This window comes from Oenanthe melanoleuca, chromosome 5 (assembly GCF_029582105.1).
Source record: "Oenanthe melanoleuca isolate GR-GAL-2019-014 chromosome 5, OMel1.0, whole genome shotgun sequence".
Lineage (NCBI taxonomy): Eukaryota > Metazoa > Chordata > Aves > Passeriformes > Muscicapidae > Oenanthe > Oenanthe melanoleuca.
The window spans coordinates 14,833,915-14,861,181 of record NC_079339.1 but is presented as its reverse complement, the minus strand read 5'-3'; the positions used below and the strand labels follow the sequence as shown (position 1 = coordinate 14,861,181).

Sequence of the window (27,267 nt, the reverse complement as noted above, 5' to 3'; positions counted from 1 at the left end):
GGAATATATTAACGTTGGATTAAATAATTTACAGTAGGAATTTAAGTTACAGGAATAACCAAGGAATCTTTAATTAGATACCAACACCTTAATTAAAAATTAGATAATTTTGAAAGAACTGTAGGAATGTTGTAGCCAGTTGCACAAACAAGCAGATTTGGTGGGCCAGAGAACATGTCCATTGGGAGGTCCCTCTTCTTTACTCTGCTTCCAGCTCCCTTTCGCTGTTTCTCCAAATCAGTCCTTTTTCTAATATCAGCAGATGAACAGCCTTCCATTAAACTTTAATTTTGGGACAACCTTATTCATTGTAATGACTATGCTTGATTCTCAGTGTTCCAAAGAAGAGCAGAATGAACTCTGAAAGGGTTTATCTGAAGGAATTCCTACCCCACACTTCTGTGCTGGCTGCTGGCTCACAGCTATCAAGTCTTCTTTGTTAAAAGTTACTCAGATGCTGAGTACAAACTCCAAACTGTTTGCTATGAAGATGTAAGAGAGGTTTTGCCTGACTGCGTAACCTAGCTGCACCTTTCTGCACCTGTATATCAAAGTAAACACATTTCAATTACCTTACACTCTGGATTTTAGTGTCCCTGTCCAAAGGCATTAAACCTCCCATGATCAATGATGGATTTTTGCTTACTGTTATCTAACCTCAGGACTGTGGATAAAGCACTATCTGTGGAGTCATCTTGCTGTCAGGTGCTGCTACCCTGCAGAGAGCTGCAAACAGATATCTGCTGAATCACCCTGGCTCAATTTAAACACCCAGCCTCACATGCAAGGGCTTGGAGAACCAAAACCAAGGGAAGGGAGTGTGCCAGAGCTGCCAAACAGATGCACTTGACACTGGAGAGCAAGCTCAGGCTGAGATCTGTAGCTGGCATTAAAACTGTCTGTGTCTTCTGCCCTTGGGTGGGTATTAATGGAAACTGCTCTCACTGGGTGAGATGCCAGACATTCACAGCCTCATCTGAGATATAAGACTTTGTCTGTCAATGACTTTTCCTGCAGGGGAGGAAGAAATTTGATCATTGCTAAGCAGAGTCTTGGCACTAAACAGCTTCTTAATTAATCTGTTCTGTCTCAAGGCATGTTAAGTACCATGCATGTGGTACATATAGAAATTGCCTTGTGAAATCACAGAGCGGAGTAAAATTCCTCCCCATATTTGTGTGGTAGAAGTTGTGTAATTAAAGAGGCAGCTAAAGTTGGTCCAACAACTACCACTAGCTGAGAATGCTTAAACTTACCTTCAACTTCTTTTTCTTCAATTTTAAGCTATGCACTGTATGTGGCAGCGAATTGCTTATTTGCACACTTAAAATGTACCAGTGCCTTTGTGCAACAGGAGACAGCAAATAAAAATGCTAGAATTAGGTCAAAGAGAGGAGCATCAATGTAATCAGCACTCATCAGTTGAAAGTCTTTGAAAAATATGGTGGCATCAAGTTCACACTGAACAATTCACAGATTTTTCTACCACTATGTCAGCAAACTGAGTGATGGGAGGAATTTGTTCTCTTGAGTGGAGCAGCAGTCGCATTTGACGTTAAGGGGAATATTCACATCAGAAAGGCTGAAAGGCACACTCTTAGCAAGAGACAAACAGAATTTGCTGCTGCCAAGTTTGGCCTTCAGCCAAGGGTGCAATTAAAAACAGAAACACCACTCTTTTATCTTCCCTTGCCATCTCTGAATAAATTCTTTGATAGGTGGGAAATGAAAAGCTCCATGTTGTATGAGCAAGATGAGGTCTCTGTTCCAGAAAATTAAAATATTTTAAAATTCTAAGACTTTGCTATGAGGATTTTCATAATTTTTCATAATTTTCATAATGCTTAGAAAATCATATTTCAGACCGGCTTCCCTAAGAGTGTGTATGCATACATGACCTTAAAAAACACACACACACACAAAAAAAAAAAAAGAAGCAAAAAATTAAAATACTGTGTAGTCTGTCCTCTCCCTTTTTCTGGCTGAGTGAGACAGATGACTAAGACACTGCAGATCGTTGCTGTTGCACTCCCTTCTGCTTGCCAGGTCTCTCTCACAAAGCAAGTGCAGTGGAATTCACTTAAGTGCCACCTTGAGGGATTGCCAGGGAACAGGTATTGTCTGTGCAATTCAGTAATCCTGCAGATCAATAGGCATGCCCACACTGAAAAAGTCATCTTAAACAGTGTGCATCCAAGCCTGGCTGCAGCATTCTTTGCTTGCTACCAAGTTTTCCTTCACAAGGATTTTACACATACAGAGTAAAAAAAAACCAAACAAACAAACAAAAAAAAAAAAAAAAAAAAAAAAAACACACTGAGGGAAGGTGGAAGCAGTGTGTGCATGTGGGAAGCATACAGAAAGACTGGAAAATAACCTTTGGAAAATGTGAGTCTGAAATGCTCCCAAGATTCCTGTAAAGAGAGTTGTCCCAGAAACAAAATGAAGTATTTAGAAAGGAAAAACGGCATTTAAAAAACTCCATTCTTTTACATTGACAGAGTAGGTAAATAAAGGAATTGGACTAGGTTCTACTGGAAACATAACAGGAAGAGAAAAAACAAAATGTGGGGGCAAAAGCCAAGATTTCATCATGGAGATGTCAAAAACTACAGTCCAGAACAGCCATTGATAAACAGCACTTTCTCCACAGTTAAATACTAACTCACTTCAAGTAATTGCTAACTCAGATCACCAAAAACAATTCTTGTATTCAAATTCCTGGCACTATTTGACATTAAATTTCAACTTCAGAAGCAGCATAGGCACGGCCCATCCTTTCAAAGATATCCCGAGTGCACATGCATCTTCAGGGAGCATGCTGGGAAGAATATGATGAGCTGATAATGCCCAAGGGAGTTAAGATCTAAAATGCTGCAAAAAATGTAACTGAACCTTGTCTCTTCCCATACCAAAGGATGAAGAAGTTGCCCTGATGTGCAGCTTAAACATGAATTTATAAAATTGATTAGAAATTAGCAGAATAATCAAATATTGAATGCAAAATTGATTAAATTAATAATAGCAAGCTAAAGGAAAAGCTCTGTAAACCACATTTCAAAAAGATGGCTGTGGAATAAAGATAAGCTCAATATTTTCCCCACTACATAAAGTTCACATACAAGTACTTCACAACATATTTTATTTTCTGCACACAAGATGTATCTGCTTTACTGACCTTAACACTATGTATGTTTTAAAAGGAAAATACAGACAAATTAGAAAAAAACAACCACCTACTTTCTGTTACTCCAAATAATGTGTTCATTCCTCAGAAGGAGGAATATAAATATAAAAATATGAAGGAAAAGCAAAGATATTTTAACTCTTAACTAAGGAAAGGAACATAGCCTGATGATTGTAGCATGAACCTTAGAGTTGAGATAGAGGTATCACAGTATGACTTTCTGCAAGTCATCTTGAGAATACTGAATGAATATAGTTCTGCAAATCAGACACTTGGCTGATCTGTGCAGCTGCGAAATAGGTGAGATATTTTTTAAGATTTCATGAACTTTAGTTCATTTAGTAGCTTCTGCCAGTGAAATACACTGTTAGGCAACAAAGAACTCTCCTTGCAGATACAATGTGATCATACTACATCAGAAAGGTTTTTATCTCAGGGTTAAATCATCATGTTAAAACCATCAGTCTTGAATACAGGGCAATGTCTAGCTGTATTTCCTAACTGCAAACCAATCCATGATCTGTATATCAGTAGGAAACCCTCTGTTAATTCCCCATGGCTCTGAACTGGTAATTAGGTACTGAATACTTTGGGTAATCAGATACTTTGGCAGGGCTCCTGTTTCCTTGAAGGGATAGCTCCAAGAACACACCACCTCTGCCATAAGACCTTCATGTCTTTCCCACCTCTTTGTTCAATACACATGCATTTGCCTTGTACTTACCCACTTGACTGCAACTGCAGGTTGATGATCTGTTCCCTTTTTCAACAAAGGGACTGTGAACTTCTACTATGCAAAGTGTTCTGGGTATACTTATGAGAGTTTTTAATAACAGCAGCTAAAATAAGTATCATAGTGGAACTACCCACATTTCCTGCTTATGTAAAGATACTAAAGTCATCTGGAAAATACTGTTCTTACTGTGGGGCAAATTACTCAGCTCCCATTTAGCAATAAATTTTTCTGACTGTAACACTGGGTCTTAGATAGAGATCAGGATGCAGAACAAATTAACCAAAGTCTGGATAGCTACAATGAACAAGAATCCTTATGTGGATTTGCTGACTGAGCAGCACCTTCACAAACAGAACTGGCAACCACTATTGCTACTGCTGAGAAGAAACTTCTTACAGGTTGGCTTTTTTTTAAATGATGGACTTTTATTATATTTCCAGATGACTCCAGATGACATTACTAACCCACGTAAACAGGAATTTTACTTTGCACATAATAGAAAGTGTAAACAGAAATTTGAGCATCAGTATATGCTCACTTCTTCAATGGGAACCCAGCACTCGCCTTCTAAATAAAAAGTCCTGTTGTTTTCAATTTGCACTTCCATTCTGAACCATTTGTAGATATTCCTTGTGTAGCTTTTCTTGGGTTTCATAAAGTTTCTTTAGCTTCTTAATTTGTCCTTTGCTAAGTTCTTTGCCTTCTGTATCATGGGTGGGAAATCCCTGAAATATATATTAAAAAAAAAAAAAAAAGAGTATTTAAGATAAATTTTTGGACTTTCTTTATGGAATGCTTTAATAAGATAGGGAGATAATGTCATAATGACAGGCTGTCAGGAAGGGGTGTATCTTAGCTAATTTCAGTCACCTAGAAGTTTGACAGCTAATTTTGACTATTTCTGAATGTTCCCCTCCTAGCTAAGGAAGAGAGGCATAAGGGTGTATTTATCTTCTGTCCTGAGCCACATAAGGGAATCTTAGACCACTAACTTCTAGATGGTTTTAGTTAAGAGAATAATGACTAATTCCTGAACAGATGGTTAAAATAATCTTTAAATCATACTAGTAGATTGAATTTGAGGCTTAAAGCAAAAGCAGTAAGAGATTTATATTCTTGATGAAGAAGTATGATCAGGACTTTTATGGACATTCTCCTTGGCTTGCAGGGTATTTTCCAATATTTATCCTCTCCATTCTGACTTGTCCCCAGGGCTTGAATTTGTGTAGGTGAAGGAGAAAGGCAGAAGCAGGATCAATGTAGAATCAAGCAGAAGTGAAGAAAGAGTGCTTCATGTTTTCCAAGTAACCCTTTAATCCCCAAGGGGAGCAATCAAGAGCAAAGTTATGCATACAGCCCCCTTCAGAGAGCCTTTGCCAGGAGAGAGCAAAACAGTGGGTAGAAGAAAACAGGAAACATGGGACCTCTCCAAAAAACATCAGTTCTGGCAGAGTTGGGGAGTTTGTACTTGCAAATGAATACCCTGCCTTGCACCAGAGTAATAAATCTGTGAATGAAAATCATACACATTCCTACCCACAATATATATTTTGCTTTGCAATCTGGGGAGCCAAAGGAAATGTACAATGAATGTACAAAGGAACACAGAAGGAAAATACCCTTGAAATTATGGCTAACAGAGACCTTGCTCCCCAGTGCACAATAAAATTCATTTATCACCTTTTCTTTCTCTCCTTCCCTCCTCTTCCTACGTTAATAGCACTGCTCTGGAGGTTTGGAACAAGATTGCTATAAACATATACAAATAAGTATGTACAACTGGGGAAGGAAAACCCCTCCCAATATGAAGAAAAGTCTCTTACATTTTCATCAAACATGGAATATTTGTCAAGCTCCAATTTAAACATTTCATGTGGTGGAATCTTCATTTTTTCCAGTTTTGCTGCCTGTAATATAAAACATGCATTAACATCACAGTTAATTACTGACAACCTGTCACAGACACAAAAGGAAAAGCAGATTACAATTTCAAAATCAAGGAGCATTCAATTCATAATTGCTTATTATGTGAAAAGAAATATGGAGTGAGGAACAACTCAGTAGGTCTTAGCAGTGCTTATCTGAGGGAAAAACTGTTTTAAACCTGAAGAGAACACTTTATAAAAGAGATGCATTGCAAAAACTCAAAATAATTTGCTTATATACTCCAAACACTACATCTGATTCTTTTTAACTTGGTTCTTTAGTCAACACAAAGTGAATAGCTGCTAATCAGCTACTAACTCACTGCAAAGGGAACCACTTTTATCAAGTTTCCTGCTGACAAGCAAAGGTTTCTATGCAGGTCACAGAAGAATCAGATGCAGTAATTGCACTGAAAACAAACTGAACTCTCCCTTATCTGTAAATAAGCACTTTTCAGAATCTTTTCCATGTAATTTTTGCCCTACACAAGGGAATCACCTTTTTGAAAAAGGGTGCTTGGAATTTGTGGATGATAAATGCTACTTATCTTGTTTTATCTCTGTATGTGCTGCTCTCTAAAAGTTTTCTTCCTCTTTTAACACAGGAATGTATTTCCTGTACTGTTAAAGTCATCAGCATGGCAAACAATTTTCTCTCTTATGAGTTCATCTTCTCTGTCTACTCCCCATGCAAACCTCAAAACGTTTGAAATATTTGAATTCTAATCACAGAGATAAAACATTTCCCTGCTCAATCATAAGGAACAAGGGATTTCTTACAGAGAAAAATAAAAAAAAAGGAGAAAAAGAAACTCTTTCACATATACTTATGATATTAGAAAGCAAATAAAAGAATAAACGACACAAGCAAAATCTTCTCTAACAGTAACAAGCATGCAAGATATACTTTGTCAATTAAGGAAGTAATACTGTTTATAGACTGAATTTAAGTGCTACAAGTTCTGTAATAAGTTTTTGCAGGCCTTAGTTGTGTTTTCAAAAACAGCTTCTCTAGAAGAATTCGAAATCCAAACCTGAACTGCAAGCCAAAGCCATTCTGAGCAGGAAATTTTACACACACACAAAAAAGGAGACCTGCTTAAGGCTGGGCAGAGAGCCTGTGTTCTAATGTTCTTTCCTGCACGTGACTACTGCTGCTTACACTTTCCTTCAAAATGAGGTTACTTACTTCCTGCTGTTGTTTTTTCCTGGCTGCTTCTTCTTTCTTCCTTTTTTTCTCTTCTTCTATCTGTGAGAGGTAGTGTTAGTAAGTAAAAGGTAATGCACTATTTCATTTGGTTGTTTTCAACAAACCTGAGCCAGCTCCCCTGGATATCTAATTATAGACAGAACTGGCAGCATGACCTGCAGCAAACCCACCATGCCTAATAATTAGGATTGTCTGATACTTCCCACTGTATGACTTTGATTTTATTTGCTATTATTCACAGTTCAACCAGTTTTAACTGTTCAGAATGCATTTTGCATGCAAGGTGGATATCTATAAAAGAATATCTAAAAGAAATTGTCCTATCATTTTCGGGGGAAAAATGTTTTGCAAATGACTTTTAAAAAAGACTGTATTTCAATGATATTTTAAGCTCTTGCCTCAAACTGTGAAGATATCACAGTTCCTCAAGCAGCAGTTGTATCACTTGATGTTCCTAGGGAAACAATTATCCAAATTTAGCCAACTTGCTAAAAATCCCATCTTGCACTTGCCCAGTTTTTTTGCACTGTCAGTTTTCCAAGGGTTCTGCCAGTACTGAACATAATGCCACTTCCAGGGAAAAGGCACTCTGGTTGCAGGTCCTACCCAACAGCTATAAACAAACTGCCTTCAAATGTCGCTCTGATGAAAACATCTGGAATTGATTAAACAACTTTTTACTTCTCCCTTTTCTTAAAAACATCAGCATGGAAGGAAAAATGTTGGAAAGTCTTCCAGATATTTCTAGTCATGGCAGAATTTTATTATTTGGTAAAACTGAAGACAGACATATGAAGCGTTACTTCTAAATATTACAAAGTCAAATATTAACGGTAGGAAGTGCCAAAAGCAGGGTTTCTATACAAACCTTGTGCACATGAATTCAATTTCACAATCTTTATAGATTACACATGAATTCTTGCCCCTACATCCTGAATATCTCACTAATCCATACTATATTAATTAAGATTTAGCCAGTACATTTTTTCCTCACATATCAGATGAATACAGACTACTTCTATGGAAAACTTTGACTTCATTTGTACCAACAAAACAAGTCTGAATTAGCTTCTCATTGGAGTTGTTCTTCCAGAAAGAAAGACAGTTTGAATACAATACTGAACATCCCTTAGTAATACGAAGTTCTTAAAAAGCATCTTCATATTAAAATTCTTAGAGGTATTCACTAGGCCCCATACAAAGTTTTCAAGAATCTGTTTCAAAAATTTTTTTTCCAACACACTTAAATTTCTGTATCAATCCTCTTATGTCATCTTCCTTGTTCCTTGTAGTCTGCTATGATTTTTCTTATGAATTATCAAACAAATGTAAAAATATCCATAGCATATACATTAAATTTTAAAAATACAAGATGCTTAAATAATTACCTTTTTCTTTTCTTCTCTTTCTTTCAATAATGTGTCCTTATCCACTAATTTAACCACAGTTGGAAGTCCTAAAGAAGCAAAAGGACATGGATTAATTTCTTGATTAGTCCAGAATAAATGTGTTCACCCTGTGATAGTTGTTTTCTTTTTGCATACTGAATGCAAATACAACTCAGTGGCTACTCAAAATGACTAAGAGATTAGGTGCTGTACAAAACGTGAAAAATATTGCAATGTATGTTTTCTTATTTTGTACATGTATTCCAATATACAGTTCTACAATATATATTCATATATATATATATACACACCATTATATATGATACATATTATGTGCTATTATATATAGTACATATTAAATATATATGGTGCACATACAATATGCTATAGCTCTGCAATGCTTGAGTTTACTGAATTATTCTAAGTAAGTTTTGACAGTTTGTTTCCCCACTTCTTAAGAAAACATTAGGTTTATAAAAACAGCTCCTACAAAGTTCCAAGAGATAACTGGGTACCTTCATGATCTTCAAATCGAACTCCAAGTTCAGGCAGGATGTCATCCCGAAGAGCATCACTCAACTGCAGCACTTCAGTTACTACAGAGCATGAAAAATACTTTTAGAGAAGTAAAATTCGGCCAAAGTACACTTTTACCCAGCTACAGAGTTACTTTAGTACAATTAAGAAATTGCCACACTGTCACAGAGAAAGAAAGGTCTTTCCTTTTAAAGTGATAAGTAAGTCCTGCCTTATTTCAGCCACACAGAGAAGCAGCATGTTGAAAGTCAAATTTCTTCCAAGATACCCTCAACTGTTCCTGAAAGGAAACAGAAAATCCAAGGCAATTACGAAATGATGCAACAATTCTGCCAGGGTATGGTGGAAGGATATATGACTCAGAAAAAATCCTAATGGTTGCTGTAGGATTTGCAATGAGAAAGGTTAAAAACCTAATTTTAGAAAAATCACAAATTAACATATCCTGTGGTAAATCTAACAGTGCCCTTTGAAGGACTATAATTTTGTTGATTTGATAACTACACATACATTTGACAGAGGAACTGCAATCCCTTTATTTCAAGCAATCTAGCTGCAGCAGAACAGAGAATTTTGGTTTGGTTTTCTGCATGGTGATTAGGACATCATGGCTAATATTTTTTTCCCCTTGCAAACTTATCAAAGAGCCTTTGATAACAGCAAATAGTTAAGAACTTAAGATTTACCTGAAATATATGCTGTCAGCTTTTATGGGGAAAACAAATCTTCATAAGAAATAATTTGTGAATGAGAAATTGTATCAGTTGAGAAGCAGCAGAATGATTAAGAGGGACTTAATGCATCAAAGAGACCCAGCATGTTGCTGCTGCGAATTCAGGGGCATTTTTTATAGGCAGTCTGGTATTTGGGAATAACACTTAGCAAGTGTAACAAGATAGATATTTGGGTTAGATGTGCTTATAGTGAACAAATGTTCTCCCTTTCAGCAATTCTTAGCTGGTTAAACCTAAGAAGTATCCAGGCTCTCAAAGTTATTTCAGACAGTGGAAGCTTCCATCCAGGCAGTTTCCTAAACACTGCACCTTATGGTAGATACAAGTACCACCCTGAGTCTTCATCTCTTCCACAATTCTCAGAGCTGCAAGTGAACAGCACTGACTATGCTAAAACCATGAGAAGGAACACCCTGTTTCAGTGAATGGCCGTGCTCTGTGGCTGTCTCTTTGCACAGAAAACCACTGCAGTGTACAGAACCTCTTTTGTCTGCCATAAACAGAGTCACTGTTTCTCCTGATCCAGAGCAGTTACACACAGTGAACCACAGGCATGTTTGATGCAACTCTAAATCGGCCATTAAGATAAACCAGGAATAAGATTACCTCACTGGAGGTAACTGTGTAAAGGAATTACACATAGCATATCAAGACTGTATCAGAAACACCTACTGCTTATTCACCAAAACAGCATCTGCACAGTTATAAATGTTTACTTATCTAAAATCATGAATAATTGAAAGCTGAAGTAGAAATCCATCAAGGAGAAACATATAATGAAACACATGATTTATGAGAGGACACATCCTCTGATCAATCCTGTCATCCAGAGGAGTCAGCACCACACTACTTAAGTCTGAAATGTGCCTGTTCTTTGCATGTGGCACCTCCAGAATAAATAAGTTTAGGATTGAGTAGGGGTTGTTTATGAACTGCCTCGGGGCAGAGGAGGCTCTCACTGAGGACAGTGACCAGATGGGAAACCAGTGGACAATGCCTTATCATCACTGCCCATCAACACCCCAGCAGATGGACACTCCTTGGGCCTGGGACTATTTCCCAGACCTCCTTACATTTCATGTGAATTTCAAGCAAAGAGTATCAGATGTGAAAGAGACGTTGAGATGCTAAGAATCAGAACACTGTGATGGGAAGGAAAAAGAGGAGCTTGAAAAGCATCTGGAGAATGATGGATGGGAAGACTGGCAGCAAAAGACAAGAGCAGGCAATGCTACAATGAGAGAGTTTGTCCCAGTTCTGGTCAACTCATGAGATATATGGAAGAGGGCAAAAGGTACAGAGGGCACTGTGAGAATTATTAGTCCACATTTGAATACTAACCATTCTAGATGATAGTAACATTTTTGCAGACTATATATATTTTGATTATTACTAAAAACCATAGCTTTAAAAATGGCTATTCTGTGAAGTGTTTTGTAGATACATTTTCAAAGTGCATGTGTATGGATGGGGACATTTGTAATACTCTGCAGGTTTTACAGAGCCACATGCTTTTTATTTGACATCTGAGAATACTTAAAGCAATACAGATTGTTTTAAATAATATTTAACACAACCCTGCCAGCAACAGGCTGTGATAGGGGAACTCCCTTTGCCTACAGCCATGCAGAGGCAATATCCCCAGCCACTAATCAGAACAACTTTTACAGTAATTTAACACTTCCTGCAAGCAAGAATTTAATGGGTAAAGGGAAAGCAATAAGTAGCATGTCAATGCAGGTCCTGCCAACCACCACTCAGCTTCCATATATCAAATAATTTAAAAGAAAGGTGCCTCACTGGTCAAATTGCAGAGTGCTCAATACCCCAACCAAGCAGCAACTAAATCCAGTTTGATTCTCACTGTCCAGTGTATTTCAGGCAAAAAATTACTGCCTTCCAAGCAGGAAATTCAAATACTAGTAAGCAGTATAGAGACAAGAGTGTTCTAAAAATTATCTACAAGAAGCCCTGTGATATTTAAACCTTACCAATGCTAAAAGCAATGATCAATTTAGCTCAACCATCATAAAGCAAGGGGGAAAAAAGCTTCATATAAACAAGTATGTTAAATACCAAAAGACTAAAGCTCACATTTTTGGCTTAGGATATACACACAAACCTCTTGAACTAATTCAAGTTACAGAAAATATTTACTATTGGAATTATTGGAACTTATTACTAAGCCTATTTCTCAGCATCAATTAGGCCTACAAGAGTTGGACAATAATAGCAGAGTAGTCACATTAGCAAAAACAGTTTTGTGCTTTTAATGTAAACTTATCAGCTTTAGAAGGACTCCAAACAGTAGTAGAATGAGAGTCCAGAGTCTTTTCCAGCTGAATAGGTTACCAGACACTATGAGTGATTTTATGTTTCTGTGTAATATATGGGTTACTTGTATGTTTTATGTATTAAAAATGCTCTGTTTGGCCTTCAAGTACAAATCTCAGTATCAAAGTTTTGAGAAAACAAGAATCAAGTACATGTTGAAGACATGCAAAATTCCACAAGGAAGAGCAGAAAATAGTAAGAGCTCCTCCATTAGGAAATATCAGTAAAATCAAAGAAAGCTTAATGGAACAACCTTTTTAACACTCTATAGATCTGCTGCCAACACACACAGCATGATCAAAGCTTTTCAGAGGAATTAAAAAAGGCACCTGAAACTTCTAGCAAACTCCCAGATGAATTCTCCAAAGAGAGCACTAAATTACCATCAGGGGAGCTACAATTCCAGCTATGCTAACAAATAATAGTGAGCATCTTGAGCTATTTAAATGCAGACATTATTATTGTGTAACAATCTACACTTTTAAGTAAATGCAAGCTCCCTGGGGAAGAGATAATGGGTACTTTCATACCTAGAAAAGCAAGGAGCATCCTAACCAAGAAAAACAGCAACTACACCTCATCATTCCAGAACTTTTAGATTCTTTTAGCTTAGTTTAGCAGCCTAAAATGATTCTAAAATTAAAGAGACAGGCAGCAGAGATGCAAAAATTCAAAGCAACTCTGATTTAAATATGCCTTACTTTCATTCTCTAAGCAAGGAGAGACTGTCAGGTGCCTCATATCCACACCTCCATCCTCTCCCCCAGTTTGGCTCCTATGACAGCAAAGTCTCAAGGGAAACAGTACAGGAAAAAGTGAACTCTCACCTTTCTTCTCTCTGGCGATTTGTCGCACTCCTTCTCTGAACTCAGAAAGAACTTGGAGGTATGGCATCACTGTAGATTCAATCTGCAGGATCATTATTTCCACAGTTAGCTAATCAACATTCAGATATAAAACATGTCCCTACCCACTTCATATTTATGTACTGTTGGATGGAACTTGACCCTCAGGGCAGATCTATATCAATAAAAATTTTCATTGCTCTATTGATGTCAAAGAATAGATGACAATTTGCATTAGCTGTCAATTTTCCCTTTGTGCAGATAAAATCAGCTTGTCAAGTTCAGCCTCTACCCATTCCTTTTTCACATCCTCTCCCACAAAAAGTAGGGAAAGATTACTGTTGAATCATTTCAGGTTTAAGTAAAAGCTCAGTACGAAATCTCAGAAAAAGTCCTGTGAGTCTGGTCTCAATGGCAGTGAATAGAAGCAGCAAGCAGTTAGTGAACAGCAGTGAACAGCTACAAAAACAACTACAGATCAGTGTCTGCCAACACTTCTCTGGAATCCTAAGAGGAAAAGTCAGGCCCCTGGGGGAAAACCTAAATTAAAAGTTTCATTAATACGGAGGGTGGGGGAGTGAAAAAAAAGTTGCAAACTTCTGTCTCCTCTACAATTTCCACACATGGAAATTGTCTGTTTAATCTCTATGACAAATTTCTGTACAATTAAGGGACATGATAGTCTGTCACACTGTAAAAGTGCCCCTATAAAAAGAACAGAGGAGCTCTGTCAGAACTTTTTAAAAATGTGAACACTGCAATCAGTTTCATCATCAGATCCAGTGCTGACAAGTTTGGCCCAAGGAACACACTCTGGAATGTGAGGAACAGTCACATCTCCATTCCCCCTCTGCACTGGAAATATCTTTTCATGCAAATAAAGTAGTATGGGGAAAGCAGGCACTGTCACTACTTTATCAGTAATTTCAAGAGGAAGATTTTTATTTCCACAATAACTAACTTAAGAGAAAAGCTGAATTCACTTGGAAAATGATATTATGGAACCAAGGTTTTCTGACTTCAAATCTCTTATCTTACTGATCCATGATAATTAAGCTTGTTTTTCTTTCAGCACTTTTGAACTGGATTATGCCTTTTATGGAGATACTAACTCAATTGGTTTTTCATCTCTAATTTAAACAAGGAAACAACTGGCCTACCCACAGCCTTCTGTAATTAATGAGAAGTTTTTGAACCTTGGAAGTTCAGCTCCTGTAATTTGTGCTAAGAAAAATAAGAATTTGCATGGAGGACTGAAAGACAGTATAATATTTAATGAAACAGCCAAAACATTTGCGATAATATGCATTTTTATATTATAATGCTTAACACCACTAATGACTTGGGTGATAAAAACAAAAGCTTCTTGAGTGTAAGAGATGTTAGCACAAGAGTCATCTGATTGTGCTAAAAGTGTTGCAAAATGTGGAATGTGTAAAACTTTCTTCAGAAAAGACGTTCTTTAATGCTTGATTTTTGTATCCTTTCAAGCCTAATCAACAAGAAGGGAGATTTAACCCCTAAAACAGCAGTGCACATGCAAGCTCTAAGTGCCCAGGCATTAGAAAAACAAACTTCTTGTTGGTAGAATTGCCTTGTTAAGGTTTAGGACTGGACATGCTACAGTGATCTCAGACCTTAGGAGAGGTTAACAAAACTTGGAGACAAGGACAGCCCATTGATAGTGGACATAAAAAATGCCACAAAGAATTTACAGGCCACGAGGACACTTGGCAGAGCTCCCAAGATAAGGAAGAAACTCCTAAAGTCAACTCAGCAACTGTGCTGAATCAGCTCCCACTGGGTAAAAGGTAATTTCAAACACCAACTCGGGGACCACCAACCCAAGGAACCCACTGACTCAAAAGAAGAGTATGCAGACTAATTAGCATGGGAAGCAAGAAAATTATTAATCAGGAGAGGACAGAATACAAATTAATAAGAAAATCACGTAACTTGTAGCCAATGAACACTAGTTGCTTTGTTTGCTAAAATCTGTAAAGAGTAAAAAGTTTTGATAATTGTTGTGCCACCGAGTGCCCAGGCTTGCACAACTCTTAAACAAATAATCAATGTTGATCTTGAGGGTGTAATTACTGGCTTGTTGCCCATGGGTAATGAATTCAATTTTTGTGGACAGCATGTGGTAGCACAGTTTTGTTTTGGTTTTTTTTTCTGCTCAAGATTCTTCTCACTCTACTACCCTTGGCAGTGTTATTTTAAAGGAGCAAAAGTACTTAGCTTCAGGCTATCACAAATCCTTCCATAAAGCATATGTATTCATCTATTGGAAACACTGCCAGAAGTGTTAAATACAAATTTAATTTTCATTTTCCTTAAAAAGTTAAGTGTTAAAGCACTACCTTTCTTCTAAAATTTAAAATAATTCTAAGCGAAATTAAAAAAAAATCACTATTGATGGGCTTTGTAGGCAATGCCGAACATCTTCCTTATTATTAATGGAAATTTTCACTGCACATGAATGTAAGTATTTGCACTGGCAATTACTGGATGAGTGTTCATTCCCATTATTCCAGCCACAAGCAAGCTTGCCAATTCCTCTGATGAATAAAAAGTTAAGCTTATTTTGTTACACCAAAAATGTTCCATTTATTCCCTTTATGGAGGAACAGAAAGGTGCATGGTCACATCTTTAAATGTAGAAAAAAAACTTGAAAAACAGCACTGATGTGTCCACAAGAGATTTTTGGCACGAAGTGTTGATAGCTTTCACATGGAATTATTTCTCCTGCCTGTACCACAAAATGTTCCAGTTATTCCAGAGCCCATCAGCACTTTCATCAGGCACCTCTCAGGTACTTCCAGAAAAATTATGCATCGAAACAGAACTGCTGGGTGACTAAAGCAAAAGAGCCTTTGAAAGCCACATAAAAACCGTGGCTGCAAATGAGATCAGAAGAGATTGAAATGTGGATAAAACTCCAGCTGCCTCCAGGCTGGTTTCTGGTGTACCACAAAGAAGTTTAATCAGTATAATTACATTTTAGAAACTACTTAGCGTACAAATACTTGTAATGAGTCTTTAGACTGTAGCATGTGCTGCCTGTAGTTCACATGTGGTTTAGGAAACAGACTCATCGTTCAGAAGACAAGATAATTCTTTTTCTGGTTGCTATACAATTTGTCTGTCATTAAATCAAACAAACCTATAAAAATCCCAACTCTTGTAAAAAAAAAATCCTGCTTCCTAAGCCAATTAATTACATCAGATTCAAGAGCTAAAAGCAAAAAGAATGCAATTCAGCTACATATAAGTAATGTCAACACTCTAACCTAAGCTCTCAATAGATAGACAGTAATTTTTTTAAAAAATATTTTGTCCTTCACTTACATTTATGTTTTGACTAGTCCCTCCAACAGGAAAACCAATTGCATCATCACTTTCTATGGCACCAAAAATCTGGTCAAGGAAAAAGAAAAGATTGTATACATCAATTCACAGTAGAAAACCAAGCAAAATCACATATACTAGGCTTATGAATAATTCTCATTTAACCCAGAATTCTCAACTCTAACAAGATGATGTTCTGATTTGTAATTGATACATCACACAAAGCATAGCCTTTCAGATTTAGCTTTAAAGCTGTCAGATTAGTCATTCTGACTTAGTAGTTTTATACTACCTTATTTTTCTGGAACATATTAGGGGCTCTCTACTATTCAACAAAACATTAGCTGAAAACATAATGTAACATGGAGGACTCAAAACTGTTCCTGCTGCAGCACATGCTGCAGTTTAGGGTTGTTTTGGCTGAGGGATGTGTGGAAGATCTCTAGTTTCCTGCAAGATGTAAACAAAGACTGTAGAGATCCCTCTGTAGTTGAAAACACAATTATAACTGCACAGTGCAATAGCAACATTACACCTTGCTGTCACATACCTTCAGCATTTGAGTGAGATAGGAGCTGATGTTTCCTAAAAGAAGTCTGTTTGGCATCTGTCTGGAAGATTTCTTTGCAGCAATATAGGAGTTACTCTGGCTGACTAACGAGCGCATTTCTTCTAAGACAGAGCGGGTGTCAATATTGTCACACAGTGCTTCGTGAATTGCTGCTTTCTTCTCGTAAAAACTGAGAAGAAAAAGATTCTTTTTAACTACTCATGCCAAAAACCCTGCAAGGTACTCTGAAGAGTCTCTGTCAGAAGAGTAAGGGGAGCTAAAAGTAAGATAACTTTTTGCTGGTCATAGTTTATATTTGAAGGAAAAACAGATGAGCCAGAAAAAATGCATTATCATGACGCTGCTGTTTTACTGCTATGGACAAAGGCAGGCAGGATAATCTAATTGGCAACAACTATCCAAATAAATTACATCAAACATTTTTTCAGCAACTGGCCTTTCCATGTAAGTTTTTTTTTTTTTTTAAGCAGTAGAAATTGCTTACTTAGTATCTCCTTGGGCTTACTTTTTATTTTTTTACAGTACTGCTCTCCAATCCCTGTGTACCAGCCAAGTTCTCTGTTTAGTATCTTTCCAGGAAGGAGCACCAATTTGGAAGTTAACACAAAGTGAATTGTTACTAAGATATTACAAGTAGATAAAAGGAATAAATTCATGCAAACCTTTGTAACAGCAGTAACATGTTAGCAGGTATAATAAATAATACAAAATATTAAGTACCATTTCATCACACAAAGGTTTTACGGTTCCAAACAGTGTACTTTTTCCAAGAAAAAAAGAAGTGGTAGAAGAAAGGAGACAAAACCAAATATCCATTAATCATATATTCTATTTTTTCCATTTCTTTATCCCTTCCTTTTGACCTCTCTATAACCCCTATTTTTTAAAAAGTGGGAGGTAATCTCCACCAACCTCAAGTTGAAGATAAAGTTTTCAGAGCCCATCACTACACAGAAATACCTGCACTTAATCCTTCAATAGTAACATTAGTGACCACAACAGTAAAATGAACTACCAAACAATTCTAGCAATGTAAGATGCTTCTATTTTAAATTTCAGACAAAACAGAAGTGTTTTAGGAAGCTCTTTGCATTACAAACAATAATGGTAGTTTTGTAATAAATGTCAAAAGATGGCAAAATTGATATATCACTGTCTCACCAACGTATTTTCAAACACTGGCACTCTGATCTTCCATGGGTTTAGACAGGTCATGTAACTTCTGTTTGTCTCAGATAGCTTATGATACTTTGAAATATGTGAAATACTGTTTTTCCAGTTGCTGACACTGTGAATTATTGTTCACTTCTTAGAGAGAAGATGAGATTTAGCATAGTAAAAAAAAAATACAGCTATCCAACAGGAAAGTTCTTTCCCTTCACAAACATGGCAATGAGGCATGCCAGTGTACTTAAACTAAACAAAAGGGAAATTAACAATTTCATCTATACTTCATAAAGCTGTCCCAAGACTAAAATTATTGCTTATGAAGAGTTAGGATGTTAAGTGGGAATGCTACAGAAATAAATATCACTATACACATTGTAAGTGATATTGTAAGGAAAAAATAATTAAACATGAAGCAACACAATTCAGAGAGAAGTAGGAATGCTCCACTCACTTTTTGTTCAGCTCTGCTTCTTGATTTTCCCATTTCTGAAACTGGCCTGTCACATCAGTGGGAGTTCGAAGAATATCCTTCACATTCAAAAAGAATTCCTGTAAAAGAAGAATATAGCTAGAAGTCAGGTTCAATTGACCATAATATAAACAATACTTACTATGAAAGGGCATTATTTCTTAATGAGAATCCTAAACTTTATAGGTTCAACACTGTTTCAGCCAGATCTAATGATGTTTCTCAAGACAATAAAACCCAATAAAATCAATTTGCATAACTGCCAATCACAGTTGGACTAAATTCATTTTTATCTCTTGCCCTGTTACTACATATACCCTACAATATTCTAATACCAAGCTGCTCACACAAAAAACCTTTTAAAAATGTTTAGGCAACAGTTCTTAGGACAGATTTAAAGTGTGTTGCTAGCAATGGAAGTTGAAGAATAAAATGGTTTTATAGCAAGGATCTGTTTTAAATGGGCATCCAGCTCAGTAAAAAGACATTTTGACCTAATGTGTGGCCCAAACCAAACATTTTATATAAAAAGCAGAACACCTTCAGCTGAAGAGACTGAGATCAACAATCTCAAAATGTTTTCCAGTGTCCTTGTGGGAAATGTGATTTTAAATTATGGCTCCAAACTAACCAGAGACAAGAATTGTGCCTAACCTCTCACACACCTGCAAGGCACAGAGGCAAAGGCTCAATGTTTGTGGTGAGGAGACAAAGTGAGAACAATACTCCTTCTTCCCCTTTAGCTACATTTGTGTAGAGTCTGACCTGGTGAAAATGTTAGAGAGTGTCTGTGGGACTGAGTTCTACAAGCAACTGAGAAATTGTGAGATCTTGTGTGTAAGTGCCAAGCTACTCAGAGATATCAAAACCTGGAGAGAGCACCCAGTTGCAGAGAAATGTAGAAGTCTGTGGAATTTATAGGACTTGAGAGTTCAATGGTAGCTAAATAAGCACTGTGCCATCCCAGATGAATTCAGAAAGCAAACCCAGTCTGGGAATATGGCCTACATACCCTTGGAGTTCTATTCCTTGAAACAAAGATAGCAAAACTAAGATTAGAGAGCTGGAGAAGAAATGGAAAACTTACATTCATAAACTTCTCGTATTGAATAGCTGACTCCATAGTATTATTTGAATAATCCAGTGTATCCTTCCAAGAATGCATGAGGAAAGCCAGCCGTAACTGTCGTGCTTTTAGGAGGTTTAAAATAAACAAGGAAAGTTTTTATAAGCTAAAACTTTTTCATGGACTCCAATACTGCAATGGCTAAGAACATAATCTTTAAAGTTCTTACTATCACTACATCTCCCAAAAAAGCAAAACTATTGTCATCCATACTAATAAATACCAACAATGATCAGAAGAACAAGGAAGCTGTTCTAAAGTTAGCTAAGAAGAAAGGCACCTGAAGTTAGCCCGACTAAAAAATTATTGCAGTCACCACTCAAAGTACACCAAAAGGATTCCCATTTGAGAACAATTTTTACCTGTGTGTTTCTTCAGTGCATCTTTTATGGTAATGAAATTCTTCAAAGATTTGGACATTTTACAGCCAGCAATTGTTAAGTGACCAGTATGCAGAAAATACCGAACCCAGTGATCATTTTCAAAGTATGCCTGCAGGAAAAAAACAAAACCCAAAGACCCAACTCTGTTTACATAGATATCATGAAATAGGAAAACTTAGAGAATAAAACCCTGAGAACCAAAACTCACGTATACAGAAAACACAGATCAAGTTTAAAAAACTGAATTACAGATTTGTGTAAGTTGCAGTGAAAGCAAAGCATGTTGCTTTATCACTGCAGAAAGGTCAGTTCTCTCACCTCAGACTGTGCCAGCTCATTGTCATGGTGAGGAAATCTGAGATCAAAGCCTCCTCCATGAATGTCCATCGACTCTCCTAGAACAGATCCACCCATGGCAGAACATTCAATGTGCCAACCCGGACGACCCTGTTAACAAAAAGGTATTACTTGGTTACTAGTAACTGTCTTCCTCTCCTGCCTCTGTCTCATTCCCTCATGCCGTTACTAAGAGAAAAAAAAGATTCCTAGTCTCACCGTCACAAAAGGAAACTCTTGCATTTAAAGATATAACCTAGCAATACATCTGTAATATTCTGAGTACCTTGCTTACTGTTCTTTTAAAAGATACATGAATATTTTTGATCACAAGGGGGAAAAAAAAGGAAACAGAATTTACTGCAGCTAAAGCTTGCCAATTAACAGAGGACAAACCACAAGTAACAGCCATGCTGGGCCTGTATGCAAACTTCTGCTTAAAAAGTATCAGACTGATACACATTCCAGATTATTAAATGAACACTAACCACAGAATATTTATGACTGAATACATAATCTTTACATTTTATACACTGTTAATAAGACATGAGGCAAAAAAACTTTTGTAACTCTGCTATTTAAATAAGTGAAGAAAATCCAAATCCTGATTATAATATCCTTCCTTACCTTTCCCCATGGAGAGTCCCATGAGGGCTCTCCTGGCTTGGAGGACTTCCATAAAGCAAAATCATTTGGAGAATGCTTCTCACTTAAGCGATCAGCTGAGATGCTCAAGTCACCTTTCAAAAGAGAAAATGTAAATGTATCCATTTTACACCAGCATTACTGATTTTTGGCCTTCCTGTGTCTCACATAAAGAGAACCTTTTAAAAACCCCAAAACACAAGCCCCCAAATCATTGAACCCTCAAAAATCCTCATTATTAACCTTGAAAATCCTTTAGGGTTAATGTGTGATGGACAAGTATCTGACAAGTAAGTATCAGCTGCACCGGTTTCTAAGTTTTGACATGAGATTCACCCACATTCTCTTACCAGGCACATATTTCTTCCCCTAATCTCAGCTGCTGCACAGAATGGTTGGTATTTGTTCAATAGCTACATTTACTCCTCTGTTACCTACTGCTCTGTAAGTGTCCTGATTTCACCTAGTATGAGTGTTTTATTTAAACCTTTTAATATTCTTTTTATAGACTTTCTGCATGATTTGCTAAAACTGTAAAACTTTTGGAGCAGATAGCTAATGAGTCCTATTTACTGAGCATTCGAAGTTAATGCTCTGCTATAGCTCTATCCAAAAAAATCCATACTTGGATTTGGTTCAGCACAACAAAGTTAAAATAAGAGCTCTCAGTATGAAAGAGGAACCCAAATATTTGTCATGAAATAACCCCAGCCTAATGTGGAGAACCTGTGCCCAGCATGTGGAAGACCCAGGTTCAAGTCTTTGCTCCTACTTTGAGCCAGATGAACGGGCAAATAACTGGGCTACGGCCAAATGACTGAGTTATTAATGATTCTGACCAAAAATAACCTCATAAACAAACAAAAAGCAACCCCAAACCATCCTAGGATTAATATAATTTCTTTGTATTTTCCAATAAAAATTTTTCAGGAAGCCCAAGCTACAAAACTGGCAAAGAAATTGGTAAAGGAAGCGCAGCAAGTAAATCATCAAGCTCTGACTGTGACTGATCCAAATATCACTAAAATCAATTGAAGAGACCAACATATTGTCAGTTTCTTCAGCAACTTGAGCAAATCTTTACCTTCACCCTCTTGAAGAGCTTTCTGATCACCTACAGCTTCAGGCACCAACTTAGCATAGGAGTGTTTTTCACTGGCATCAAACTTCATAGTATCAAAGTATACGGATCCATTGGACACATACCTGAAAAGTTAAAGACATTATTTAGCCTAACTTTCTACAACAACTTAAATGAATTTTATCCCCAAAATCACCGTTAGAAGTTTACTAGTAACTCCTCTCATATTATGGTACTTCTCAGTATTGTAAATATGACTTAGGTGAGCCTAAGTTTTAAGGCCTCACCATATGAAGACTTTGCACCAATCATTGGAAGTTATAATAAAATTAACTGAAGAGAAAATAGCAATTATTGTTAAGTTTTTGAGAAGTATCAGGAAACAGTCACAAGAACTACTATTTAAAAAAAAATTGTTATTTGCAACTGACTTCTGTCATGTGTCAATTTTTGATGATTTTTGATGAAGACCAGGAATCAAACACAGTTCAAGTGAACAGAACTTCAACTTTATTTTAATGAACAAGGATTTCACCCTGTAGTACATCATAAGAAGCATACCAGGTGCAAAATAACAGCTCTTTTGCAAAAAAAACCTGAAATTTCTTTCTTTGATGAAAAACTGCTTGTGGCAAAGACTACTGTTGCAGATGAAAACAGAGAAAACGGCTCACAGCTAAATACTTAAATCATTCATTCTGGCACTCAGTAGCAAACTTACCCATAACCATTATCCACAATCTTCTTCACAAAATCCACAATTTCTGGCACATATTCACTAACCCGTGTTAAAACATCTGGAGGTAAAACCTAGAGAGAAAAAGTAGAATTATATAAATATTTATGGAAATATGCACAAAATATATATGTTATGTATTGGTTACAATTTTGCTCAAAAGCAAGTTATAATAAAATCTAGCACTCCTATTTCAAGCTTTTTGCTCTGAAACAATGTGCTGTGGCCACTTTTCCTTCAGTCTTTAAAGGGATGCCAGCTCTTCTGACAGAAGAGGTAGCAAGTCCCTCTGATTTGTAGGTAAATAAATCAACCTTCACTGACCTGAACCACTGCCTGTGACAAGAATTTCAATTTTAACAGACAAATCTCTTCTTGATGGTTACCATCACATAATTTCTTAATGGCTGAAGACTCTTAACTAGTCAGTCTAAATGCTGAGGTTAGCAGGGATCTCAAGTGCAGCCAACAGATTCCAGCTCAAACTTCTGGACCAGTTTATGATTATTCACTCATGTTACACCAAGGGGATGGCATGGAGAGCATGCATCAAACCTGATCACCAATTAAGTGGGGTGCAACAACCACAATAGATTGAAGATTGTTGGGATGGAAATACAGCAGGTGCTAATTTAACACCTACCTATTAATATTAAAGGAATTACTTTATCAATAAGGCTGAAATATGAGATTCTTGAAAGTTAATAAGGAGCTAAACTGTCTTCTGGGTACTATAAGGCATGGCATGTATATTTTTAGAAAACAGTTCATTTACTTACGTTGAGTGCTTCCATATCTTTATGAAATTCCGCTTCCCAGAATTTGGGGAGCTTTGAGAATATGGAATTGTCAGTCACCTGACTGCCAAATTTTGTGTCCAACCAGTCAGACAGCAAATCTTTGGCTTCTTCCAACAATGTCTAGAAAACAATAATGATAAGAGCCACTGATCCAAGACTTGCCCTGTTTAAATTGTATAGAAAGATCTCATTCTGAACAGAAGATTGCTTAAGGAATAAGACATTTGCAATAAGACACTTAGTTGTGAATACAGAGTAATCCAGATTTCTACCAAATTTTTATCATATTGTCCTTCATAGATATAGATGAAACAACCAGAGTAAGGAAGACAATCTGTTAAATAGTATCTGTTTTGATACTGATCACTTAAATAGGCATCTGGAACTTCCACTGTAAACACCAGATGGGACCAGCAGTTGTATTACATTTTCTGTTCCCTCACTGCTACTGGATAATCTAACAGAAGCCTTACTGTGTACATTGCTAAAAAGTGTCTGAAAAACTAATTTGGACATCAGCAAAGATACCTTTTAGTCTTATATTAAAGGATTTCTATTTCTGACACTAGGATATAATGCACAAGGAATGATTGCTTAGATTTTAGGGCTTTTTTTAAATTCCATTAGGTCAATATACACTTTTATAAATATATTTGATACTAGAGTAGCTGGGCCTTTTTTAAAAAAATGTGTAATTTAGACAGGGTCTTCTCAAGAAGGGAGCACATAGCCATGTGTACCTAACAGTACTTATCACAAATAATCTGAAACCAAGAGAAGATGAAAATGGAAATAATTTACTAAAAGAAAATAACTACTAAAAATAGTTATACTGACTGACTTGCTTAGTGGGACAGAACCAAAGCCTAATAAAGTCAACATGATTATTTGTCACTAAATGTAATTGTTTTTAATAAAAATTATCCTGAGCACAACTTTGTGGGAGGTATTTTCCTCTACAACCAGAGACAGAACACTTGTGTGGAAAACTGCCACTAGTATTGGAACACCAAAAATGCATGTTCAGTCACCTATAATGAAAATAATTCATCAGGACAAAAAAGCCAAAGAGAAAGTCTAAGCACATGCAAGAACACAATCCTCACTGGAAAGGTTAAAAAAAAAAAAAAAAAGTAATTGACAAAAACAGCAAAAAACAGCATCCAAAAAACACTCTAGTTGAACTGAAGAATCAAATTTCCTATATTGAATGAAAAGTACTAAAAAATTCTCAGTCCCACGATTCCTCTTTTTATGAATTAAAGGTTCCATCATATCTCAGGGAATTACTATGAGCTACAAATTATTTTAAGTCTCCTAAAAATTATAAGCCAAATATAAATATAAAAAGGAGCTCAAACTTACCTCATAACATCTGTTGATCTCTTCAGCAGGGAGCTTTGCTTGGACAGCTTCTTGTAGAGGGCCAAAAGCAGACTTCACTGCATTTTGAATTCTTTCCAACATTTGCTTTTTATCTGGGTCTGTTGTTTCATTTAGTTTAACTGAAAAGGGCTACAATTAAAAATAAAAAAAATCAGAAAGCCAGCTGCAGTACAGTAGCACTATGCTCCATACACAGAATATTATCTTAGCCACACAGTACCTTGCTGGTGATGAATAAGACCACAGAAAAACCTTTGACTTCAACTACTGAAACATGAAATATGCTCCTCACTAGAAATAAAGGTGCGATCACAAGATTTTAGTTCACACCCAAATTCATTTTTCAGAAAGACTTCATCAATCACTACATGATCATAATTACTGCTGTTTTCATTTTTTGTGCAGCTAATCACCTTAACTGCGCAGTTGATTACCACAAATTTGAAAAAGACATGCTTTAATGTTAAACAGGGAGAGGTTAAATGCAATGTTTAGGGAGTATGTCAGGCAAAGATAGTTGTCCAAAATTTCCAGTCCTCTTATTCTCAGGCTGTACTCAATTCATTAGAATGATAATCTCTTTGTGATCTGTAGTTCTAAAAATTACCTGAGAATCACCTTCTCTCACCTTCAGTCCTGAATACACAATTTATTAAACCCTAAGAGCTTTTGAGCCTTTTTTTTCAAGGTCATCAATGGTACAAAATGGAAACCTCCCAAGCTTTAACAGGCTATTGACAGACCACTGTTTAAAAACTCTTTTAAAGGATTATTTGAAATATCTGAATTCTAACACACAAACATCCAAATGCTGCTTGAGCAATATATGCACTCACAAATAAGTGCTAAGATCACAGAAATCAGGAATGCCTTCTAAAGAATTTGTCAATTCCAAAACAATGTAAAAATCAAACTGAAGTGCAGTTCAAATAACATTTCTAATGTGTGCCATACCAGAACTAAAAGAAGGAGAAGGTTAGAGGAGGCAGCAAAGTCTGAAGCACTCTTTAGATGCTTTCCTATATTATTGAGCGGGAACCTAAAACACCAGCAGAGATTAGCACACCCACCTCTGAGGCAGCTCTAACATCTTCAAGCAGCTGATCTGGTGTTGATTTGTTCTCTCTATATCGTTCAAAAAGGTAATTTTGTCTCGCTCTCTTGATGATCTACAAATCAGAAACATGAAATATTTCCATGAAGTGACACATACAAAGTGCAGATAAAATCTATTATGTACAAAAGGCATTTCCCTATAAATTTAACAAGTTATAAGAACTGTGTGCAATAATACAAATCAAACACTATACAGAGTTAACTACCTCAAAAGGTAAATAAAACAAATGATCTCTTTAAAATACTTAGTCTTCATTATTTGTGACAACATTCATTATTATACAACAATATGGGGTTTGCTACCATAGGAATGCAACAAAACTAATAAAATCAATGCCTTTGTGCACAAAATGTATGTCTCAGTTAATACATGTAAGATTTATCTTGGCTTATCAAGTGGCAATAACATGTGAGTCTCTGACTTTCATTCTAAAAGCTCAGCATTTTAGATTGCAATTTAAAACACCCCTTACCTTATCATCAATATCTGTAATATTCATACAATAGAAAACATCGTATTTAAAATAATCCCTCAAGATTCTTCTCAGGATATCAAATGAGATGTAGGACCTAAAACCAAAAAGATACAGGGGTGTTTTTAGTAAATATCTGTGTCTATTCTGTGTACAAACCATTTTAACCTCAACAACTGTGCAGCAGTTTTACCTTGCCCCCATCTATTAGTAAGTTTTAAATCTTACAATGCTGAAGCATTATAACGTGCTTTCACTCTTAAATTGCAAGCATTGAGTCAAAAGAGACCATTTTCTAGTAATACACTCATCTAAATAATACCTTCTTCTAATAATCTTTTGCTTCTACTAGGCCCTGTTACCATCTATATCAAAGTAAGGAATTAAGTACCTGGCATGTCCCATGTGAGAAGCATCATAAACTGTTGGACCACAGCAATACCACAAGACCTTTTTTCCATTCTGAGGCTGAAATACTTCCTTAATTGAAAGGGAAGGTACAATGGTCAGAAGAAATTGAAGACATGACCTCAGGCCAGTAACATTCCACTTAGAGATTAGAACATGAAAACATGGATTATAATTACAAAAAACAAATAGTTATTCCATTCCCAACTTTACCATGAGTAAAGATCACCACTAGCTTTATCGTGTAAGAGAGATAATGGGGAGTGGCTGCTTATGTTCTATGCATTCTCATCAATCAAGATATGAGGTTACAACAATC

The 27,267-nt window shown here is 36.4% G+C and overlaps 1 protein-coding gene across 2 annotated transcripts in view; it reads right to left on the bottom strand.

Moving 5' to 3' along the window:
- Nucleotides 1-3,125: 3,125 nt before the first annotated feature.
- The window catches only part of CARS1 (cysteinyl-tRNA synthetase 1), a 32,846-nt gene continuing 8,704 nt past the window's right edge, over nucleotides 3,126-27,267 (bottom strand). For both annotated transcript variants that reach the window (XM_056493722.1, XM_056493723.1), the window contains 20 exons: nucleotides 26,932-27,020; nucleotides 26,541-26,637; nucleotides 26,022-26,120; nucleotides 24,931-25,080; nucleotides 23,545-23,685; nucleotides 22,751-22,839; nucleotides 22,033-22,154; nucleotides 20,931-21,043; nucleotides 20,286-20,414; nucleotides 19,947-20,076; nucleotides 19,546-19,649; nucleotides 18,441-18,538; nucleotides 16,799-16,988; nucleotides 16,249-16,317; nucleotides 12,879-12,960; nucleotides 8,962-9,042; nucleotides 8,447-8,514; nucleotides 7,038-7,097; nucleotides 5,747-5,830; nucleotides 3,126-4,648 (listed from right to left, as the gene is read on the bottom strand). In XM_056493722.1, the coding sequence (XP_056349697.1) occupies nucleotides 4,514-4,648; nucleotides 5,747-5,830; nucleotides 7,038-7,097; nucleotides 8,447-8,514; nucleotides 8,962-9,042; nucleotides 12,879-12,960; nucleotides 16,249-16,317; nucleotides 16,799-16,988; nucleotides 18,441-18,538; nucleotides 19,546-19,649; nucleotides 19,947-20,076; nucleotides 20,286-20,414; nucleotides 20,931-21,043; nucleotides 22,033-22,154; nucleotides 22,751-22,839; nucleotides 23,545-23,685; nucleotides 24,931-25,080; nucleotides 26,022-26,120; nucleotides 26,541-26,637; nucleotides 26,932-27,020 (2,130 nt within the window). In that variant the 3' untranslated portion in view covers nucleotides 3,126-4,513. The remainder of the gene's footprint in view (nucleotides 4,649-5,746; nucleotides 5,831-7,037; nucleotides 7,098-8,446; nucleotides 8,515-8,961; nucleotides 9,043-12,878; nucleotides 12,961-16,248; nucleotides 16,318-16,798; nucleotides 16,989-18,440; nucleotides 18,539-19,545; nucleotides 19,650-19,946; nucleotides 20,077-20,285; nucleotides 20,415-20,930; nucleotides 21,044-22,032; nucleotides 22,155-22,750; nucleotides 22,840-23,544; nucleotides 23,686-24,930; nucleotides 25,081-26,021; nucleotides 26,121-26,540; nucleotides 26,638-26,931; nucleotides 27,021-27,267) is intronic.